Source organism: Macaca fascicularis, chromosome 4 (genome assembly GCF_037993035.2).
Source record: "Macaca fascicularis isolate 582-1 chromosome 4, T2T-MFA8v1.1".
Lineage (NCBI taxonomy): Eukaryota > Metazoa > Chordata > Mammalia > Primates > Cercopithecidae > Macaca > Macaca fascicularis.
In genome coordinates this window covers 127965699-127988902 of record NC_088378.1, presented here as the reverse complement: position 1 = coordinate 127988902, position 23204 = coordinate 127965699, and the positions used below count along the sequence as shown (strand labels likewise).

Below are 23204 nucleotides of genomic sequence, written 5' to 3'. Positions count from 1 at the left end.
CCCAAGAGTTTGAGCCTACAGTGAGTTATGGTTGCACCAGTGCACTCTAGCCTGGGTGACAGAGACTATGACTCTCAAAAAACGACAACAAAAAAAGGGGACATCCATTAGGGATAAGATGAACCTAGGAGAAAAAAATGTTACATTTCTTACCTAATATAGCAGATTTTTCCGCATCAAGCATATCCAGAGCCTTGGTGAAAGGCTCTGCCATTTTGGCTAGCATTTCTGGTGCATATAATGTATTGTGGGTTCTGAAAGAAACAAGAATGCTACTGAGTTTTTCCATCTGATGCAGAAGGAAACAGTGGGCTTTGCTTGTAATTCAGTGATACTACAGTTCCACACAGACACATCTGCCCATGAACTCCTGGCAGGGGAAAGAAAACAAGGTATAAATATCTGAATGCTCGGTGCAGGAGGGACTGGACTTGCACAGATAATTAGTATACAATACCTAAGATGAATTAACATGAGAACCAAACCCCAAGACAACAGGACAGTATCAGAGTCCAAAGCTAGAAAGCAAAATTCTTTTAAATCTGAAGTGGTCCCAGTTTTTTGGCCACCAGTGATATGGAATGAAATGTGTGCAACATTGTGGATTTACAGGTAGGAACACAGAAGGAGGTGGTAATTTGCCCCATTTTTCAATGTTTTGTCTTAATTCCAAGAGCATGGACCTTGCAATAGCTGTTTGGACCTGACAGAGGAACGCAATTCCCAACACATGCTGTCTCCCACTAAAATGACCTACCTGAGCAATTATGGGCTTTGAGTAAGGAGCAATGACTGTAAACTTGATACACCTGCTGTCCACAGCACTCTTACCTACTCACAGAAATGGCCCCACTGAACAAACTGATGGCTACACGTTTAAGATGCAAACTAAAAACATCTTTTAGACCATGTTTCAGTCTCCATAGTTTGTTCTTTTTGTTCTTAAGAAGTCATTCTAGGCCAGGCTTAGTGGTTCATGCCTGTGATCCCAGCACTTTGGGAGGCCGAGGCCGGTGAATTACCTGAGGCCAGGAGTTCAAGACCAGGCTGGCCAACATAGTGAAACCCCATCTCTACTAAAAATATAAAAATTAGACGGGTGTGGTGGTGCATGCGTGTAATCCCAGCTACTTGGGAGGCTGAGGCAGGAAAATTGCTTGAACCCAGGAGGATTGCTTGAACCCAGGAGGCAGAGGTTGCAGTCAGCCGAGATCATGCCACTGCACTCCAGCCTGGGCAACTGAGTGAGACTCCATCTCAAAAAAAAAAAAAAAAAAAAACACAACAAAAAACCCCCCCAAAACAGAAGTCTATGGCTGGGTGCAGTGGCTCACACTTGTAATCCCAGCAATTTGGGAGGCCGAGGTGGGTGGATCATCTGAGGTCAGGAGTTCGGGACCAGCCTGGCCAACATGGTGAAACCCAGTCTCTACTAAAAATATAAAAATTAGCCAGGTACCGGGTGCCAGGAGTGGTGGCTACAGGTTTAAGATGCAAAATGAAAACCTCTTTTAGACCATGTTTAAGCCTCCATAGCTTGTCCTTTTTGTTCTTGCTTAAGAAGTCATTCTAGAGGCCGGGCGCGGTGGATCACGAGGTCAGGAGATGGAGACCATCCTGGCTAACACGGTGAAACCCCGTCTGTACTAAAAATACAAAAGCAAAATTAGCCGGACATGGTGGCAGGCGCCTGTAGTCCCAGCTACTCGGGAGGCTGAGGCGGGAAAATGGTGTAAACCCGGGAGGCGGAGCTTGCAGTGAGCTGAGATCACACCACTGCACTTCAGCCTGAGCGACAGAGCAGTCAAAAAAAAAAAAAAAAAAAAAAAAGGAAGTCATTCTAGGCTGGGCGCAGTGGCTCACGCCTGTAATCCTAGCACTTTGGGAGGCCGAGGCTGGCGAATCACCTGAGGCCAGGAGATCAAGACCAGCCTGGCCAACATGGTAAAACCCCGACTCTACTAAAAATATAAAAATTACATGAATGTGGTGGTGTTTGCCTATAATCCCAGCTACTCCGGAGGCTGAGGCAGGAGAATCACTTGAACCGAGGTGAGCCAAGATCGTGCCACTGTGCTCCAGCCTGGGTGACAGAGCGAGACTCCCTCTCAAAAAAAAAAGTCATTCGCTACCCTGGCCAGGCACAGTGGCCCATGCCTGTAATCCCAGCACTTTGAGAGGCCAAGGCAGACGGATCACCTGAGGTCAGGAGTTTGAGATCAGCCTGGCCAACATGGTGAAACCCCGTCTCTACTAAAAATATAAAAATTAGCCGGGCATGGTGGTGCATGCCTATAACCCCAGCTACTTGGGAGGGCAAGGCATAAGAATCGCTTGAACCCAGGAGGCAGAGATTGTCGTGAGCTGAGATTATGCCACTGCACTCCAGCCTGGGCAAGATAGTGAGACTCCATCGGGGGGCGGGGGGGGGAAGTCATTCACTAACCTCATGCCGTAAATATGGTCTAGAAGTTTTACTTTGGCCAGATGCAGTGGCTCATGCCTGTAATCCCAGCACTTTGGGATGCCAAGGTGGGTGGATCACGAGGTCAGGCCCTGGCCAACATGGTGAAACCCTATCTCTACTTAAAATACAGAAATTAGCTAGGCATGGTGGCACATGCCTGTAAATCCCAGCTACTCAGGAGGCTGAAGCAGGAGAATCGCTTGAACCCAGGAGGCAGACGTTGCAGTGAGCCAAGGTCACGCCACTGCACTCCAGCATGGGTGACAGAGCAAGACTCCATCTCAAAAAGAAGCTTTACTTTTTGGGTTTTAAAACACCTGAAAATTTTTTCTGTGTATGGTGACTGGTAGGAATCTAATTGTTTTTTCCCCTATAGAAAGCCAACTGTCCCAGCATTGAATAATTTATTTTTGTTTTTTGGTTTTTAAAGAGACAGGGTCTCACTCTATTGCCCAGGCTGGATTGCAGTGGTGTGATCATAGCTCACTGCAGCCTCAAACTCCTGGGCTCAAGTGGCCCTTCCACCTCAGGCTCCTGAGTAGCTGGGACTCTTAAGTGTGCACCACCACACCTGGCTAATTAAATTTTTTTTTTTTTTTTAAATAGAGAAAGGGTCTCTCTGTGTTGCCCATACTGGTCGCAAACTCCTGGCCCCAAGAGATCCTCCTGCCCTGGCCTCCTAAAGTGCTGAAATTATAGGCATGAGCCACTATTCCCAGCCATCCTTTTCTCACTAACTTTCATTACTTCTTCATAAATCAACCTGTAATACATACCTGGGAGTCTTTTAAAGGCACCTTTACTATTGTGTTGAACCCATCATCACCTCCGAAGGATTATCTGCTAAAAAAACTGAACTGGTATGAGGTCAGTTTTCTAGACTGGAGGTCACATTAGTATATGTTTTAAGCTTGGCCAGCAATACGGTGTCTGTCCTCAACAACTCAACTCTGCATTGAAGCGCAATAGCAGCCATAAACAGTAGGTAAACGAATGGCCATGGTGTGTTCCAATAAAAGTTTACTTACAAACATGCGGAGGCTTGCATTTGGTCCTCAGGCTGCAGACTGCCAACCCCTCCTCTAGACATATTCACATATAACAAAAACAAAGGAAAGCAGACTACAACAAACAATACTACAGAGATTCAATCATCAAAATTTCACCAGGGGAAACTCTGGAAATACAAGTCCACATTTTTCAACAAATAAATTGAAAAAGAGGGCCGGGCATGGTGGCTCACAGCTGTAATCCCAGCACTTCAGGAGGCTGAGGCAGGTGGATCAGTTGAGCTCAGGAGTTCGAGACCAGCCTGGGTAACATGACAAAACCCTGTATCTACTAAAAATACAAAAAATTAGCCGAGCGTGGTGGCACACACCTGTAATCCCAGCTACTCGAGAGGCTGAGGCAGGAGAATTGCTTGATTCTGGGAGGTGGAGGTTGCAGTGAGCTGAGATAGCACCAGTGCACTCCAGCATGGGTAACAGAGCGAGACTATCTCCAAAAGTACAGCGACATGATCTCAGCTCACTGCAATCTCCACCTGCTGGGTTCAAGTGATTCTCATGCCTCAGCCTCCCAAGTAGCTGAGACTATAGGTGTGCACCACCACACCTGGTTACTTTTTTTTTTTATTTTTAGTAGAGATGGGATTTTGTCATGTTGGCCAGGTTGGTCTCAAACTCTTAGCCTCAAGGATCCACCTGCCTCAGCCTCCCAAATTGCTGAGATCACAAGTGTGAGGCACCATGCTAAGCCTAATTTAGTGACTAAGAGATATCTTAAATATATAAACCTTGTGTGGATAAACAGAAAAAAAGGAAAACATTTGGTGATATTTGAATACTGGTTGTATACTGGATATTGAATTACTGGTAGTATTTTGAGATATAACAACGGAAATGTGGTTATATTAAAAGACTTATTCCTAGCTCCATATTCCTTTTGATTTGGGATTTTTGTCTCTAGGTTTACAAGAGATTTAGGCCCATAATTTTCCTCTTTGGTACTGTCAATGTCTGGTTTTGGTATCAAAATAAATAAGCCTCATAAAATGAGTTATGGAGCACTACATTTTTCTATTATTGGGAATAGTTTGTCTAAGAGATAAATTATCTGCTCCTTGAAGGTCTGGGAGAACTCCCATATAAAATCATTTAGGCCTGGAGTTTTTTGGTCTAATTTAACTACCTACCAATATAATTAATATGAAGTTTTTATCTCTTTAGGTTTTCTGTCTTTTTGAGTTAGAATAAGTTACATTTTCCCTGGAAATTATCCATTTTTAAATATTTTATTTTTACAAATAGAGATGGGGCTGGGTATGGTGGCTCACGCCTATAATCCCAACACTTTGGGAGGCCAAGGTTGGCGGATCACCTGAGATCATGAATTTGAGAATCAGCCTGGCCAACATGATGAAACCCTGTCCCTACTGAAGATACAAAATTAGCTGGGCATGGTGGTGCACGCCTGTAATCCCAGTACTTTGAGAGGCCTAGGAGGGTGGATCACCTGAGGTCAGGAGTTTGAGACCAGGCTGGCCAACATGGTGAAACCCTGTCTCTATTGAAGATACAAAATTAGCCAGGCATGGTGGTGCATGCCTGTAATCCCAGCTACGCAGGGGGCTGAGACAGGAGGATCACTTGAACCTGGGAGGTGGAGGTTGAAGCGAGCCGAGATCATGCCTTTGCATGCCAGCCTGGGCAACAAGAGTGAGACTCCGTTTCAAAAAAAATAAATTAAAAAATCAAGATGGGGTCTTGCTATGTTGCCCAGGCTGGTCTCCAGCAGTGTTCCTGCTGTGGCCTTCCAAAGTGCCAGCCCCATTTCTCTTAAGTTTTTGAATTTACTAATGTTATCACTGGTATTTTCAAAGAACCAGCTTTATTTTTATTAAAATATTAAAAAACTGAGGCATAATTCACATAACATAAAACTAACCACTTTAGGAGTACTATTCAGCCATTAAAAAAAAAAAAAAAAAAAAGATCTTGTCATTTGCAACAATATGGATGGCACTGGAGGTCATTATGCTAAGTGAAATAAGCCAGGCACAGAAGGACACATCACATGTTCTCACTCTTTGTGGAATCTAAAAATTAAAACAATTCAACTCATGGACATAGAGTATAAGGATGGTTAGCAGAGGGGCTGGGGAGGGTAGTGGTGGGTTAGGGGTAAGGCAGGGATGGTTAATGGGTACAAAAAACCCAGAAAGAATGAATAAGATCTAGTATTTCCTAGCATAACAGAGTGACTATAGTCAATAAAAATTTTGATTGTACATTTAAAAAGTATAACTGCAGTTGAGTATAACTGGATTGTTTGTAACACAAAGGATAAATGCTTGAGGGGATGGATACCCCATTTTACATGATGTGATTATTATGCATTGCATGCCTGTATCAAAACATCTTATGTACCCCATAAATATATGCATGTACTGTGTACCCACAAAACTTTAAAAAACTAACAAAAATAATCCCCACCAAAACCTAACCATCTTAAAGTTCACAATTCAGTGGTATTTAATACTTTCAAAGTGTGCATAAACAACCTCTACCTGGTTCCAAAACATTTCCATTGCCCCGACCCATTAAGCAGTAGCAGTGGGGATCTATACCTTTTTCTCCTCTCCAACCTGAGGCAATCGCCAATGTACTTTCTATCTCTATGGATTTACTACTCCAGATATTCCATAAAAATGAAATCATACAATATATGGCCTTTTGTGTCTGGCTTCTTTCACTCAGCATAATGTTTTGAAGGTTTATCCACAGTGTAGTAATTATCAGTACTTCATTTCATAAGTACTGTAGTAATCCAATACTTCTTTTTTGAGATAGAGCCTAGGAGTCTTTCTCCTAGGCTGCAGTGCAGTGGCACAATCTTAGCTTACTGCAACCTCCATCTTCTGGGTTCAAGTGATTCTCCTGCGTCAGCCTTTTGAGTAGCTGGTATTACAAGCATGCACACCACCATGCCTGGCTAATTTTTGTATTTTTAGTAGCAATGGGGTTTCACCATGTTGGCCACACTGGTTTTGAACTCTTGACCTCAAGTGATCTGCCTAAGGCCTTAGCCTCCCAAAGTGCTAGGATTACAGGCACGAGCCACTGTGCCTGGCCGATTTTAGAAGTCTAGTGTGTATTTTATACTTACAGTTCACCTCAATTCAGGCTAGTCATTTTTATTTTTTATTTTTTTTTCTTTAAGGAGCTTTCCAGCAAAAACTGGAAAGCCTACCAGACAAATTCTAAAAGTGCTGTAACACTTGACTAGTAATGCTTGAAGTGCTCAATAGTTTCATATGGCTAGTGGCTTCCATGCTGGACAGCACAGCTTCAACACCTTCTATTATCAGACTATTTGATGCAGGAGGTGCTATCAATACCTTGCCACATTCTTAAGGAACGCAAACTTTTCTCTACTAAAAAAATAGTAAGGCCGGGCACAGTGGCTCAAGCCTGTAATCCCAGCACTTTGGGAGGCTGAGGCAGGCGGATCACGAGGTCAGGAGATCGAGACCATCCTGGCTAACACGGTGAAACCCCGTCTCTACTAAAAAAAAAAATACAAAAAAATAGCCGGGCGAGGTGGCGGGCGCCTGTAGTCCCAGCTGCTCGGGAGGCTGAGGCAGGAGAATGGTGTGAACCCAGGAGGCGGAGCTTGCAGTGAGCTGAGATCCAGCCACTACACTCCAGCCTGGGCGACAGAGTGAGACTCCGTCTCAAAAAAAAAAAAAAAAAAAAAAAAAGTAATTTGGCTGGGTGTGGTGGCTCATGCCTGTAATCCCAGCACTTTGGGAGGCCGAGGTGGGCAGATCACGAGGTCAGGAGATTGAGACCATCCTGGCTAACACAGTGAAACCCCGTCTCTACTAAAAATACAAAAAATTAGCTGGGTGTGGTGGCAGGCGCCTGTAGTCCCAGCTACTCAGGAGGCTGAGGCAGAATGGCATGAGCCCGGGAGTTGGAGCTTGCAGTGAGCTGAGATCGCACCACTGCTCTCCAGCCTGGGCAACAGAGTGAGACTCCGTCTCAAACAAAGAAACAAAACATAACAAAACAAATAGTAATTTATTTTTCAATTTTTTTTTTTTGAGATGGAGTCTTCCTCTGTTGCCCAGGCTGGAGTGCAGTAGCATGATCTCGGCTCACTGCAACCTCCGCCTCCCAGGTTCAAGCGGATTCTCCTGCCTCAGTCTCCTGAGTAGCTGGGATTATAGGCATCCCCCCACCATGCCCAGCTAATTTTTTTTTTTTGTATTTTGAGTAGAGACGGGTTGCATCATGTTGGCTACGCTGGTCTCAAACTCATGACCTCAAGTGATCCACCTGCCTCGGCCTCCCAAAGTGCTGGGATTACAGGCGTGAGCCACTGTGCCTGGCCAAAAAATAGTAATTTAAAACTCCCAACTCCAGCATATAACTGGTAGGAATATAAATTAGTACAACCACTTTAAAAAACAGGTTGCATCTATAAAAACAGAAAATACACATTTCTTATAAGCTAGGAATTCGACTCCCATGTGTGTATCCAACACAAATTATGTATATATGTTCACCAAAACATATTTGACATAAGAATGTCAACAGCAGCATGATCTATAATATTAAAATATCACCCAAAAGTCCATCAAGGCTGAATAGTTACAGCATATTCACACAATGAAATATCATATAAGCAAGGAGAACAAAAAAAACACAAGTATATGCAGTAACATGGATGAACCTCAGAAATAAAATATTGAGCAAAAAGAAGGCAGACACCAAAAGGTGCATACTTCTGATTTCATTTTCATAAAGTTTAAAAACCTTGGCAAAATGTTAAAAGTCAGAATAGTGGGCCAGGTGAGGTGGCTCACATCTGTTATCCCAGCACTTAGGGAGGCTGAGATGGGAGGATCCCTTGAGCCCATGAGTTCAAGACTAGCCTCGGCAACAGAGAGAGAACCTGTCTCTACCAAAAAGTTAAAAATTAGCTGGGCATGGCTGCTCACCCTGTGGTCCTAGCTATTCAGGAGGCTGAGGTGGGAGGACTGCTTGAGCCCATGAAGTCGAAGCTGCAGTGAGCCGTGATCACAACACTACACCCCAGCCTGGGCGACAGTACAAGACCCTGCCTCAAAAGTAAGTAAGTAAATAAATAAATAAATGCAAATCAGAATAGTAGCTATCTTTGAGGAGCAGGTAATCACTGAAAAGAGGTACTGGGTAAAGCTGCTTCTTGATCTGAGTGCTGATGACACGAATGTGTCCACTTTGTGAAAATTCATCTACACAGAGTCACAAGTTATGCCCTTTTCTATATAAATATTACACTTCAAGATAAAATTTATTTAATTTTTTTTCTTTTTTGAGATGGAGTCTTCCCTGTCACCCAGGCTGGAGTGCAGTGGTGTGACCTTGGCTCACTGCAACCTCCGCCTCCTGGGTTCAAGCGATTTTTCTGCCTCAGCCTCCTGAGTAGCTGCGATTACAGGCACCTGCTGCCACACCCAGCTAATTTTTGCATTTTCAGTAGAGGTGGGGTTTCACCATGTTTATCGGGCTGGTCTCAAACTCCTGACCTTAAGTGATCCATGTGCCTCGGCCTCCCAAAGTGCTGGAATTACAGGCGTGAGCCACCTCGCCCAGCCAATAAAATTTACTAAAAAAGCAAAACTCTAATAGCTCCAGCTGCACACTGTTCAAGCAATCTACTCAATCATTACACGTTAGGCATTTTTCAAAATGCCTTTTGATTTTTTGAATTTTCTAAAAGCACTGAACTCTTAGAAAAATATCAAAATGATAACCATCTGAAGACTAAGAAAATAGAGTCCTTAAAGTCAAGCTGACTCTGCTTTTAGCCTCCTAAATGAAAAGATAGACAGAACAGGTCTTGTTTGGAAAATAAATTCAAGACCTACTTATCTACCAACAGCAATTATACACTTTCCATTGTCTTTCTATAGAAAATAGGAATAGTGAATTTATAGAGAAAAAACTGGAGAAAGACATAGTGAACACGTGAGAATCTTGCTCTACTGATAGGAAGGTAACTAGAAATTGAAAAGAGATTATACTTTTTAAAAAAAATAAAATTATATAAAAAATGATAACCATACTATTGTCTTGTGGCCTCTAGACCCAACCAGGAATGAACCCCATTTCCATGTCTGGGTTGTTACCACATAGATTCTGGCCACAGGCCTAAAAAAGCCTAGTTGATTAGCTTCTTGCCCTATGATTTCCATCACTTTCACATTTCTCTAGCTGCAGAAGAACGTTGTGGTTTTAAAAAACATCACTATGGGGTTGGGTGTGGTGGCTCACACTTGTAATCCTAGCACTTTGGGAGACTGAGGCAGGCTCAGCTGTTCGAGGCCAGCCTGGGCAACATGGCAAAACCCCATCTCTATTAATAAAAACATCACGATGGAAACAATCCTTTCCTTGACTGAATGTTTAACCCTCTCAGTACAAGTTCTGCTTCTTTTTAGAGACCTCTTTCCTCCTTTTGAAATCAAAAGAAAATATTATTATTTATTTATTTATTTTGAGATGGAAGTCTCACTCTGTCGCCCAGGCTGGAGTGAAGCTGTGTGATCTTAGCTCACACTGCAATCTCCACCTCGCGGGTTCAAGCAATTCTCCTGCCTCAGCCTCTCGAGTAGCTGAGATTGCAGGCATGCGCCACCAGGTCCAGCTAATTTTTATATTTTGAGTAGAGATGGGGTTTCACCATGTTGGCCAGGCTGGTCTCAAACTCCTGACCTCAAGTGATCCACCTGCCGTGGCCTCCCAAAGTGCTGGGATTACAGGTGTGAGCCATTGCACCTGGCCAAAATATTGTCTATTTCCACAGATATGTCCACAATGACAACTTTATCAGTCACTCCAGCACTCCAATTTGTTTAAAATCTTTGGTTCTTAGGCTTCAGGTCTTAGGTGTCTATTCCCAGGAGTAGACATAAATAATTTGGTTTGCCCAGTTGAGACTGCTTTTACTCCCTGGAGAAAGGGCCAAAAAGTACTGAAAAAGAGCTCTAACGATGTAATTTAAAATTCCTGTGAGAGGCCAGGTGCGGTGGCTCATTCCTGGAATCCCAGCACTTTGGGAGGCTGGGGTGGACGGATCACTTGAGGCCAGGAGTTCGAGACCAGCCTGGCTAATATGGCGAAACCCTGTCTCTACTAAAAATACAAAAATTAGCCGGGAGTGGTGGTGAACACCTGTAGTCCCAGCTACTTGGGTGGCTGAGGCAGGAGAATTGCTTAAGCCTGGGAAGTGGAGGTTGCAGTGAGCCAAGATTGCGCCACTGCACTCCCAGCCTGGGTGACAGAGTGAGACTGTCTCAAAAAAAAAAAAAAAAAAGAATTCCTGTGAGATACAAAAAAAGCATTTTGGCCAATAACTGAATTATATAAAAAATCTATCTTTTTATTTAGAGAGCATCCCTGAGTCATCAAATATCTATCTAGTAACTGATAAGCCTATACTGGCCTACTTCCACTTGAATATATTAACTCATGTGATCTAGAACAGTGATTCTGAATGTTTAATGTGTATATAAACCATCTGGGGATCTAGTTAAAATGCATATTCTGATTTAATATGTCTGGGGTGGGGCCTTGATTCTGCCTTTGAAATAAACTCTCAGGTGATACTAATGCTACTGGTCTTAGGACTCAGCTTTGAGAACCAAGGACCCAGCAAACTCAGATGAAAAATGTGTAATTCCTTTGTTTAGCATGTTCAGCCAGCGGTTGTTTGGTTCATTTGAGCTCAGACTCAGTATTGATAAATTCAGATTAGCTCATATGAATACCACCCAGAGAAGCACCATTATAGAAGGCAACTGCCATGCTCCCAATGAGCAATTCCTTTACTAAAAAATTTAGACCAAATAAAACTTACAAGTAAAAATAGGGATGAAGTATAAAGAAATGGAAGAACAACAAAGAGGAGGCTCAAAATGAGAAAAGCCCTTTTGGGATTAGCCCCTTGGGTTTACATGGAAATTAAGATTTATGCAAGTGAGAGCTGATGTTATTTTTTAAAAACCGAGACACCCTCTAGAAAGAAACAAGACTTAAATCAATCCCTCATTAATACCACTAAGATATGAAGACATATAAACCGACTAAACTTTTGAAAGTTTTAAGGTAAAGTAAAAAACAACAGAGAAAAGCCATTATTCTGACTCACCTTATAAGCGCAAGCAAATTGTCAAGAAGTTTCAGAATCTGCTCTGTGCAGGGGTTACGGAAGATTGGATTTCCACTGGATGTATAACCCACCACAAATCCCCCAGCTTTGGCCTCTTCTAGGTCAGTGGGCCAGCAAGTTCGTTTCACAACACCCAGAATGCTGTATACACAAAAGCTCATCTATAGAAAAATAAGAATGACAGATAAATATAAAAAGGAAAAAAAAAGACAAAATACTGTTAGATATATTCAAGGTTCTGGCAAAAGTGACACAGAGGCCAGAGAGAATGAAATAATCCTCTGCTCCCCGGCAATCCCCCATCCCTTCCTTTAAGGTGAAGTCCAAGAGGGATCCTCTCACTGCCATTTTCAGGGCCAGTGGTAGGCTCTGGAAACTTCCCTTTCAGTAAGCTGTCTTTCTAGGAGCTGCAGTGACCCACCCACAGGACCCTGATGAGAAGGTGGCTTAGATACGATCCAAAACAAAGTGTTTAAAATGCCATCATTTCATCTTCTTTGAGTTGATCCTGTACCCTCCAGCTTGGGCCTTGACAGCTTGTGTCCTAATCCCCCCTCATGGTACTCTGAATCAACCTACTACTTGCCAGGTTAATTAATGGGACTTGTGCCATAATGGAGCCAAGAACAATGCTTACTTAAATAGCAAAGCACTGAAAAATCTCAGGTTTGCAAGTTAAGCCATCACTTAAGATTTTACATGCCAGAGAGCAATGGCAGGGAGGACTCACCCTGCTGACCAAGTTCTGACCTACTTCCTCATTACACCTTCAGTCTTCAGAGCTATTTAGAGATCCTTAAAGCCAAAATAATGACTTCATAGAAAAGACCATCTGCTCTGCTGTGGGAACTAACTCAAGAATTCAAGACTAAAGAAGAAAAGAAAGGAGAAGCTTAGGGAAGTGGAGACTCCCACGTTTCTCACCAGTATAGAAAAAACAAATCTATGAGAAACTTGACAAAAGACAACACCCTACTCCTACCCACAGCCAATGCCACTTCCCATTCCCAGAAAGTCTTACTCGTGCACGGTTTAAGCCACAGGGATCCTCCAGGCCTGGGTCACAGCTCTTCTGATCTGTACCCACATACGCAATGAAAGCATCAACATCTGACAGCACTCTGAAGGTTGGAGGGGGAAATACAAGTTATATCATGATTTTAAACAAGGACAGTGTCTTCCACAGGCGTTAACAGGCTATGATTATTTGGCCTTTAAGAACAGTTTTTATAGTGAGAGGAGTATAATCATACTAATTGTTAGCTGTCATTTGAAGGTTCAGACTTCCCTTCCCACTCCCAAATGTTGTTAGTAACAGTTTAAGAATTAAACAAGGATATAATCTTGAAAATATAAAGAAGAAAATAATTTCTCTACTGTATGAGCACAGATAAGTGTCTGTGTGGTTGTATGGCCTTTCCTAGCTGTTCTCATTTCTCTAAATGTGCTGGTGTTGCAATGCAGACACCACAGGAGTCTCACTCTGTGCCTTCCCCACCAACAATCTAATTGAACCAGAGATTAAATTACAAAAGACTGCTTTTAGAGAACTTCAGGTATCATGGATAATGCCATCACACTTCAATATCCTTAACCCCTACCCCACCCTGGGCCTAGCTCTGAAACTAAAATGGGTGCTTGAGTATAGTGAGAGTCAGGGCAAGGGGTTTCCTTTACCTGTGCATGTCTTGAGAAAGCCAGATGCTGGCCACTGGTGCCATCAGCTCCTCTAGGAACACCTTCTGACGCTCGTAGTTCTTGAATTGGTTGCTAATGAGAACCAGGGCTTCCATGAGGGCACACTTCTCCATTTGTGTCAGCAGTAGCTCATTGGAGAGGAGTTGCTTCACATGGTTATAAAGCATGTCAAAATTGGGCTACAGATAAAAAAGAAAAAAAGTCAGAGGTGGTAAAGGTCTGATTTTCAAGGAGAGGTGGCTCCCTCAAGCAAAAAAGAAGAAAACCAAAGCAGTCCCAGGAAGTCAGGCCTATAAGGCTATTACTTCGTTAATTCTATTATACGTCTTTATTTTGCCTAAATAAGCAAGGTAATTTAGGCAGAAGATAGCTCTTGTCTTGAGTATTTGGATAACTGCACTTTCCCATACCACAAATGTGAAAAGATCAGCTTGTTTTATACACACACACACACACACACACACATATGGAGATAACTGCTGTGCATTCAGAGAAGAAATTTCTGGATAATTTGTAATCTGGAGTAATATTACATTTCTTATAAACCCACGCCCCGAAAAGGGTTGTGATTTGCATCTGCTTTTCTCAAGATCAGGTACATCACTTGGCAGTAGTAATTAAGACCATCACATAGTAAAGAGTTGTAGAATTATAGGGGTAAACTTAGTAATCTATATGGCAGATAACTATTTGTATTTTAAAGAGAGATTACATTTGCCATCACATTTCTAACTATACTAAGAAAATACTAATTCAAGAATGTTTATTTATTTATTTTTGAGATGGAGTTTTGCTCGCTGCCCAGGCTGGACCAATGGCACGGTCTTGGCTCACTGCAACCGCCGCCTCCTGAGTTCAAGTGCTTCTCCTGCCTCAGCCTCCTGAGTAGCTGGGATTACAGGCATGCACCACCATGCCCAGCTAATTTTTTGTACTTTTAGTAGAGATGGGACTTCACCATGTTGGCTAGGCTGGTCTCGAACTCCTGGCCTCAGGTGATCTACCTACCTCAGCCTCCCAAAGTGTTGGGATTACAGGTGTGAGCCACCATGCCCGGCCAAGGATGCTTATTTGATGCAAAGCTATAGTTTCCAAGTTTTTTCTTTTTCTTTTTTTTTGGAGACTGAGTCTCACTCTGTCGCCCAGGCTGGAGTGCAGTGGCGCGATTTCGGCTCACTGCAAGCTCCGCCTCCCAGGTTCACGCCATTCTCCTGCCTCAGCCTCCTGAGTAGCTGGGACTACAGGCACCTGCCACCACGCCCAGCTAATTTTTTTTTTTGTATTTTTGGTAGAGACGGGGTTTCACCGTGTTAGCCAGGATGTTGTTGATCTCCTGACCTTGTGATCTGTCCGCCTCAGCCTCCCAAAGTGCTGGGATTACAGACGTGAGCCACTGTCCCCAGCCTCTAGTTTTAAATTTATGTGAGGTACACTGAAGGCTGGATTTACACACAAATGTAACCAAACTTGGCTACTTCAGCCAGGGTCCAGCAGCTTACCAACACAAGCTGGGGATAGTCACGACACATCTTGATGATGGAGGAACAAGCATGCCTCCTCACATTCCTCACTGCCCGGGTTCTGGGGGCCTGAAAAGAGACATTCAACAAACTTGGAGCTACTTTTGATATAATATACAGGTGCTGCATAGAATCATGTAAGTATCTCAGTCAAGGGCAAGTTCACAAAGATTTTTCACAACCCTAAGAGTAAAATGGAGTAACATTTATAGCCACTGAGAATCCATGTTTCCTGTATGCCCTATAGTGTCTCTAGGGCAAAACACCGCATCATATGATAATCTACCACCTTTACTACCCCCTCCCATTTATATAAAAATATAAACTGAGTATCAGGTATTCATACATTTGTACTCAAGAAATTAGAATCTATTGATTGGCTTAATTAATGGTCTTACCTTACTTTCTTCAACAGTTTCAAAAGTGACAGATGAAAATAGCTAGGGGAGAGGAGGAAAAAAGGTCACTCATTATTTGTTTGTTTATTTGTTTTAGAGATGAGATCTTGCTATGTTGCCCAGACTAGCCTTGAATTCCTGGACTCAACTGATTCTCCTGCTTTAGCCTTCTGAGTAGCTGGGACTATAGGCATGAGCTTATTCATATTGTCCATTTTCTCAGATACCTCTACAAGAGTCATCGGAGTCACAATTTTACCATCAAAACATTTTACAATAGGATCCCAGAACAATTCATGCTATCACCCAAGTACGTGGCTATGGAAACTCCTCTCTCTTCTTTTTATCAAAAGTTGTATGATCTGTCCCCTCGATTCCATTTCATTACTTCCCATTTACTCCTCATTCCAATGAAATAAGACTGCTTCCTTGGCCACTATTATGGAATTAAACTCAGATGAGGGTGTAGTCAAGAAACTCACTGAACATTCTCCAACTCAAAGAATTTGCAACAAATGAGCCTACTTTTCTGAAGTTCTACTGGTCTTGTGATACAACATTTTCTTCATTTCTCTGGCTCTTTTTCCTTCTGTGGGAGCTTCTCATTTTTTTCTCCACTCCTCCAATGATGGCAATTCACTAGGTTCCTTGCTTGACTCACATGTCTCCTAACTCTACATACATCATCACTTCAGTAAGACTTCACTTTTAGTCGTGGGACTTCTATGATGATGATGCTTTAATTTTATCTCGTTACTTTCTAGAGTCTAGATCTTCAACCTCAAATAGCCAATTTATTGTGAGAGGTCTCCACAAAGATGTTCTACATATTCATCAAACACAGTATTCCAAAATACTCACTGCCTTCTCTTCTTTACCCCCGTTCTCCTTCCTGATCTGGTATTCTGACTCAGGTAGTGGATCTATCACTCACCTAGTCAACTGAACTGGAAACCTAGAAAGTGTTCCTTCCTCTCATAAATCCCCTCCCAGCCCGACAGCACACTCTAATACTCTCCTCCTTTATACAAGTCTTCATTGCAATGCCATATAGGTAACATTAACTGTTTTTGTGCCTTTCTTCCCAGAGTGTTCCTAAAGAGTGAGGCACTAGCATGGTGCCTGATCCACAATAAGTACTGAGTAGATATTTAATAAATGAATAAATAGCTGTGTTTATTAGTTTGCCTCACATAATTTCAAAAATAGTTACAAAGATAATTAGCTTAGGCCAGGCGTGGTTGTGCATGCTTGTAGTCTCAGCTACTCAGAAGGCTGAGGTGTGAGGATCCCTTGAGACTAGGAGTTTGAGTCCAGCCTGGGAAATGTAGCAAGATCCTGTCTCCAAAAAATAAAATAAATAAAAATTAACTTAGAAATGTCAAAATAAAATTTACAAAGGAGATGGACTTTATACCTTAGAGAAGACCTGGGGCAGGAACTCTGGTCTATAGGTGACAAATGGAAAGAGTGCAGAGACATTGGTAAGGACGCAGGACAGGATGAGGGGATCCTTGGTATCAAAGTTCAGAACCATCTGCAATAGCTCTATTCCATCATTAACAGGAATTTCCTGTAACAAAGACATAAAACAGAGGTTGACATGACTGCCTCCACTCAGAAATAACCATTTGGCTACATTTTCTTTTCATCTTTTAAAGAGACAGGGTCTCATTCTGTCACCTAGGCTGGAGTGCGCAGTGGCACAATCATTGCTCACTATAACCTCAAACTCTTGAGCTCAAGGGATCCTCCTGCCTTAGACTCCTGAGTAGCTAGGACTACAGGCGGGCACCACCATGCCTGGATGCTTTTAAAAATTTTTGTAAAGAAGTTGTAGAAGTGTTGCTATATCGACCAGGCTGGTCTCAAATTCCTGGTTTCAAGTGATCCTGCAGCCTCAGCCTCCCAAGTAGGTGGGACTATTGGCGCACACCACCATGCATGGCTAATTTTTTTTTATTTTTAGTAGAGATGAGGTCTCACTATATTGTCCAGACTGGTCTCAAACTCCTGGGTTCAAACATTCCTCCCAACTTGGCCTCCCAAAGTGTTGGGATTACAAGTGTGAACTCAGCTGTGTGTGCCCTTCTTACCATCTTCTCAGCAGTATATTATTCCCTAAAACCTTTTAAAGTTTGTATTTCTTCAATTGATCATGAGGCTGAATGTTTTTCAGATTTATCAGCTACTTTATATATCACACTTGGTTGCCCAGTGCAATGGCACGATCTCAGCTCACTGCAACCTCCACCTCCCGGGTTCAAATGATTCTCCTGCCTCAGCCTCCTGAGTAGCTGGGATTACAGGCACCCACCACCATGCTCGCTCGGCTAATTTTTGTATTTTTAGTACAGACAGGGTTTCGCCATGTTGGCCAGGCTGATCTGGAACTCCTGACCTCAGGTGATCCACCCAGCTTAGCCTCCCAAAGTGCTGGGATTACAGACCTGAGCCACTGCGCCCCACCCTTTTTTTTTTTTTTTTGAGACAGAATCTCACTGTCACGCAGGCTGGAGTGCACTGGCGTGATCTTGGCTCACTGCAGCCTCTGCCTCCTGGGTTCAAGTGATTCCCGTACCTCAGCCTCCCAAGTAGCTGGGATTACAGACGTGCACCAGCATGCTCAGTTAATTTTTGTATTTTTAGTAGAGACAAGGTTTCACCATGTTGGCCAGGCTGGTCTGGAACTCCTGAACTCAAGTGATCTGCCCGCCTTGGCCTCTCAAAGTGTTGGGATTACAGGCATGAGCCACTGTGCCCGGCTTATCAGCTACTTTAGGTTCTCCTCTATACATTATCGGATTATGTCTTTTGTCTATTTCTCTATAATTTAGTAAATCCTCATCTGCCCACTTTAAGAAATATGATTTTACCTATCAGTCGAGGCTCTCTGTGCATACCCTCCTTTTCAGACCTACAGGTGGCCACTATACTGGTGGCCTACAGTATTCTAAAGCAGTGTGGTACTTAAAATGTATACTAAATGTGGTAGGGCTTAGAGTTAGAAAGACCTGAGTTTTGGTCCCAGCTTTGCCATTTAATTAGCTGTTTGAACTTGAGTGTGCTATTTAGCCTCTCTAAATCTGCTTCCTTTTCTGTAAGACGTACATCCATAGATCTTCCTATTCTACTACCAGTTAAAAAAAGATTAAAACTGGCCAGGTGTTGTGGGTCATGCCTGAAATCTCAGCACCTTGGGAGGCCAAGGCAGGAGGATCGCTTGAGGCCAGGAGTTTGAGATCAGCCTGGGCAACACAGACTCCATTTCTATTATAAATTAGCCAGGTGTGGTGGCACGTGACTGTAGTCCTAGATCCTCAGGAGCCTGAGGTAGGAGAATTGCTTGAGCCCAGGAGTTGGAGGTTACAGAGAGCTATGATTGTGCCACTGCATTTCAGCCTGAGCAACAGAGAGAGATCGTGTCTCAAAAAAGAAAGAGAAAATAAAAGAAAAAGGTCAAAACAATCATGCAGTCAGCATGGGAAATAATTACTTACTTCTCTATCTAGCGTTCGAAACATCTGGGTGATAACACTTTCCAAAAAAAGAGTCATGGCTTCCCACTGCACGAATGAAGGTGAGAAGACAGAACAGAGGCTTCCTTCTCCAGTTCCGGCTGCAGAACAAGCTTTAAAACACACACACACACACACACACACAAAAATATCAGCATTGAAAGATCACAGAAGACACAGAGAGACAATGGAGCTTTAGAGAACACCTGAGAATTTCATGATTGAAGGAGCAGGGTAATCTAACCCGTCTCAGCTTGGGCAAAGAAAAGATGATGTGCGCTGAAAGCAGTGAGGTAGGTGAAGGTTCCTACCATGCCTCCTCCTCTAACAATGAGCAGTCTGAATTCACCTCTATGAGCCTTAGAGTAAAACCATTTTGAGTAATGAATGAGAATACACAGGTGAACATCGAAAACATTGCCTGGCCCATTAGTACGCACTTGATAAACATGAATTAGTTTCTCCCCTCCTCCCCCTTTATAATCTTTTCCATGAGAATCTAAATAATCAAAATTGAGACCATAGAGAATCTTCCCAATAAGGAAACAATATAATACACAAAACACTGCTTCACATCCAACAGCCTCATGACAACCTGAAGGGTTATGTCTAGAGAAGGATGCCACCCTTTAAGTTTGCAAATATTACCATAGCACACCACTCAAATAGCAAGGCACAAGCAAAAAGATTTGCCAATTACTTTTCTTTTTTTGTTTGCTTGAGATGGAGTCGCACTCTGTCGCCCAGGCTGGAGGGCAGTGACGAGATCTCAGCTCACTGCAACCTCAGCCTCCCAGGTTCAAGCAATTTTCCGCCTCAGCCTCCCAAGTAGCTGGGATTACAGTCGCCTGCCACTGTGCCCGGCTAATTTTTGTATTTTTTTTTTTTTTTAGTACAGACGGGGTTTCACCATCCTGGCCAGGCTGGTCTTGAACTCCTGACCTCGTGATCCACCCACCTCAGCCTCCCAAAGTGCTGGGATTATAGGCATGAGCCACCGCGCCCAGCCGCTTTTTTTTTTTTTTTTTTGAGATGGAGTCCCGCTTTGTCGCCCAGGCTGGAGTGTAGTGGCACAATCTTGATCTTGGAACACTGAAACCTCCACCTCCTGGGTTCAAGTGATTCTCCTGCCTCAGCCTCCCGAGTAGCTAGGATTATAGGGGCCTGCCACCACACCCAGCTAATTTTTTATTTTTAGTAGAGACAGGGTTTTGCCATGTTGGCCAGGTTGGTCTCGAACTCCTGATCTCAGATGATCCCCAGCCTCAGCCTCCCGAAGTGCTAGGATTACAGGTGTGGGCCACCCTGCCCGGCCTAAGATTTACCAATTGCTTTTCTTGCTTACATACAGCGCAGTCCTATTTACTAGTTTCATCTTGGCGCAACACATTTGGGCTTCTTCAACCTTTCAAGTTACCAAATATCAGAGAACTTCAGAGCCAACTGTAAATGCAACTGAATGTTAAATCCCTCAAATGTCAGCCAGTAGTATGGTGCTTTTCTAAAGCAGTGACGTGCACTAGTTAATTCGCCCCTTTTTTTTCTCTTTTTTTTTTTTGAGATGGAGTTTTGCTCTCGTTGCCCAGGCTGGAGTACAATGGCACCATCTCAGCTCACCGCAACTTACACCTCCTGGGTTCAAGCGATTCTCCTACCTCAGCCTCCCGAGTAGCTGGGATTACAGGTATGCACCACCACGCCAGCTAATTTTTTGTGTTTTTAGTAGAGACAGGGTTTCTCCAAGGTTGTCAGGTTGGTGTCAAACTCTCGACCTCAGGTGATCTGCCCGCCTCAGCCCCACAAAGTGCTGGGATTATAGGTGTGAGCCACTGCGCCCAGCCTTTTTGCTTTATTAATACTGTCACACACATATAGCATGCATTAAGATGACAGACAAAACATATGGAGTACAGAGAAGTTAACTGGCTGAGACATTTGGGTAGAGGGGGATTATTTTGATTTTATGTAAAGTATAATTTCCCGAAAGCTCTGGGGTGGCTGAGTGATATGAGAAGTCCCTGTATTATTCCTGTTATGTCTATGGGAGATCCTTTCTGAATTCAGGAATACTGCTATGCAAGAATTTGGCTGAAAAGTTTTGAAGTTAGGTCTAGGCATGCAATTTGTTAAGTTGGTGCCTTAAGTGAAGCAAATAAAATCAACAGTAAATAATTGGTTGATTCTGTTAGAAATGGAAAATGATGGCAAAACTGATAAGGACATGGTTTTACCCTAACTTAAATTTAAAATGTGTCATCTGCTTTTTTTGTGTGAGCCAATGAAAACGCTCCCTCTCCAAGATAGAATTAGGCAGTGAGCAAAGCTATTTCTGACTAGTATTAGTACATCGTTCTGATGTGTGTGTGGCTCAGGCTCATTTCCTATATATAGTTTTGATACTGTCCTAACATTTCACTAACATTTAGTAATGAAAAAAACTTACAATTCACAGAACCAGCATCAAGAAAAGTTGATAGTTGATACTTTAGCCACTCCCCAGCCATCTGGAAGCTAGTTTTGGGATCCAAACGACATGCCAACCTCATCACCTCTCCTTGCTGGGCTCGGGAGGCTGCCAAGGGAAAATGCCAAGGGAAGGACAGGAATCAACAACTGGTATAAAATAGGTACTTAATGTTTATTAATTTACCACCCTAGGGGAAAAGCATTCAAAAGAACTGTTTTGCAGACTTGTGCTTTGCATGTAATAATCAATAAAACTTTATTAATGAATCCAGAATTTTTTAAAAATAAATGATCTCTGGAAGCTATATTACTAACTAGATCCTGTAAGTGGCAAACTAAACTTAGTCTCTCATTTCTGTTGGAATTAAAAGGAAATCAGGGTTGGGCGCTGTAGCTCACGTCTGAAACCCTAGCACTTTAGGAGGCCAAGGTGGGCAGACTGCTTGTGCCCAAGAGTCCAAAACCAGTTTGGGCAATACAGTGAGATCCAGTCTCTACCAAAAAATACAAAAATTAGCCAGGTGTGGTGGCATGCACCTACAGTCCCAGCAACTTGGGAGGGTGAGGCAGGAGGATCAGCTGAGCCCAGGGAGGTCAAGATTGTAGTGAGCCATGATTGCAGCACCACTCCTGCCTAGACAACAGAGTGGGACCATGTCTCAAAATAAAATAAAATAAAATAAAAATTTTAAAAAGTAAATCAGATTGGTGGTAATAAAAAATGGTGCAGCTGCTGTGGGAAACAGCCTGGCAGTTCCTGAAAATATTAAACATGCAATTGCCATATTATCCAGCAATTCTCCTCCTACTTATATATCTAAGAGAAACAAAAACTTATGTCTACACAAAACCTTGTATATAAATGTTCATAGCAGCATTATTTGTAATAGCCAAAAAATGGAAATAACTCAAATGTCCATCAACAGACGAATAAATGAGTAAATGTGGCATATCCATACAATGAAATATTGGCAATAAAAAGAAATGAAGGCGGGGTATGGTGACTCACGCCTGTAATCCAGCACTTTGGGAGGCTGAGGCGGGTGAATCAGCTGAGGTCGGGAGTTCGAGACCAGCCTGGTCAACATGATGAAACCCCATCTCTACTAAAAATAAAATTAGCTGGGCATGGTGGGGCATGCCTATAATCCCAGTTACTCGGGAGGGTGAGGCAGGAGAATCGCCTGAACCCCAGAGACAGAGGTTGCAGTGAGCCGAGAGTTTCACTGCACTCCAGCCTGGGCGACAGAGCAAGACTGTCTCAAAAAAAAAAAAACAACAAAAACAAACAAAACAAAAAAACAAAACAGGCTGGGTGTGGTGGCTTAAGCCTGTAATTCCAGCACTTTAGGAAGCCGAGGCAGGTGGATCACGAGGTCAGGAGATTGAAACCATCCTGGCTAACACAGTGAAACCCCGTCTCTACTAAAAACCCAAAAATTAGCTGGGCATGGTGGCATGTGCCTGTAGTCCCAGCTATTCAGGAGGCTGAGGCAGGAGAATCGCTTGAACCCAGAAGGTGGAGGTTGTGGTGAGCTGAGATCATGCCATTGCACTCCAGCCTGGGCAACAAGAGCAAAACTCCATCTCAAAAAAAAAAAAAAAAAAAAAAAAGGAAATAAGGCACAGAAAACACAGAACAGAACAGAACGAGAATATTAGAATAAAATGGATTTTTCCACTTTTTTGGGGAAACAAAGAACCATAAGGTAAGATGGTATTTAATCCTAAGTATGAAAAAAAGTCAAGAGCATCTTAAGTATGGTTACTGTCCCTAAACATCAATGTCCAAGTGCTTTGGGGGTTTGTGGTGTAAAACAAAACATTATGCCTGGAATACAGCCCCAGCATTCTTCTGCAATGGGAAACTAGGGCTTAATAAGTAGGGTGCTATCCAGATTTGGGGATCTTT

The 23204-nt window shown here is 42.9% G+C and overlaps 2 protein-coding genes and 2 non-coding genes across 6 annotated transcripts in view; 2 read left to right on the top strand and 2 right to left on the bottom strand.

The window, feature by feature from the left end:
* Positions 1 to 20588, top strand: part of POLR1C (RNA polymerase I and III subunit C) — a 38297-nt gene extending 17709 nt beyond the window's left edge. The window contains exon 8 of one of the 2 annotated variants that reach the window (XM_065543997.2): positions 20388 to 20588. In XM_065543997.2, coding sequence (XP_065400069.1) covers positions 20388 to 20533 — 146 coding nt within the window. In that variant the 3' untranslated portion in view covers positions 20534 to 20588. The remainder of the gene's footprint in view (positions 1 to 20387) is intronic. The other variant, XM_065543996.1, reaches the window with a different exon arrangement.
* The window catches only part of XPO5 (exportin 5), a 53672-nt gene that overhangs the window by 12127 nt on the left and 18341 nt on the right, over positions 1 to 23204 (bottom strand). Inside the window, exons 13-22 of one of the 2 annotated variants that reach the window (XM_074037908.1) lie at positions 21270 to 21398; positions 18809 to 18939; positions 16726 to 16881; positions 15309 to 15350; positions 14890 to 14979; positions 13370 to 13569; positions 12714 to 12813; positions 11672 to 11853; positions 3496 to 3549; positions 154 to 254 (exon numbers count right to left, since the gene is read on the bottom strand). In XM_074037908.1, coding sequence (XP_073894009.1) covers positions 154 to 254; positions 3496 to 3549; positions 11672 to 11853; positions 12714 to 12813; positions 13370 to 13569; positions 14890 to 14979; positions 15309 to 15350; positions 16726 to 16881; positions 18809 to 18939; positions 21270 to 21398 — 1185 coding nt within the window. The remainder of the gene's footprint in view (positions 1 to 153; positions 255 to 3495; positions 3550 to 11671; positions 11854 to 12713; positions 12814 to 13369; positions 13570 to 14889; positions 14980 to 15308; positions 15351 to 16725; positions 16882 to 18808; positions 18940 to 21269; positions 21399 to 23204) is intronic. The other variant, XM_005552903.4, reaches the window with a different exon arrangement.
* LOC123573201 (U7 small nuclear RNA) lies at positions 6690 to 6751 on the bottom strand. The gene has a single exon (XR_006697932.1). It is a non-coding gene; the product is annotated as a U7 small nuclear RNA (small nuclear RNA).
* LOC123573232 (small Cajal body-specific RNA 15) lies at positions 9279 to 9405 on the top strand. The gene has a single exon (XR_006697961.1).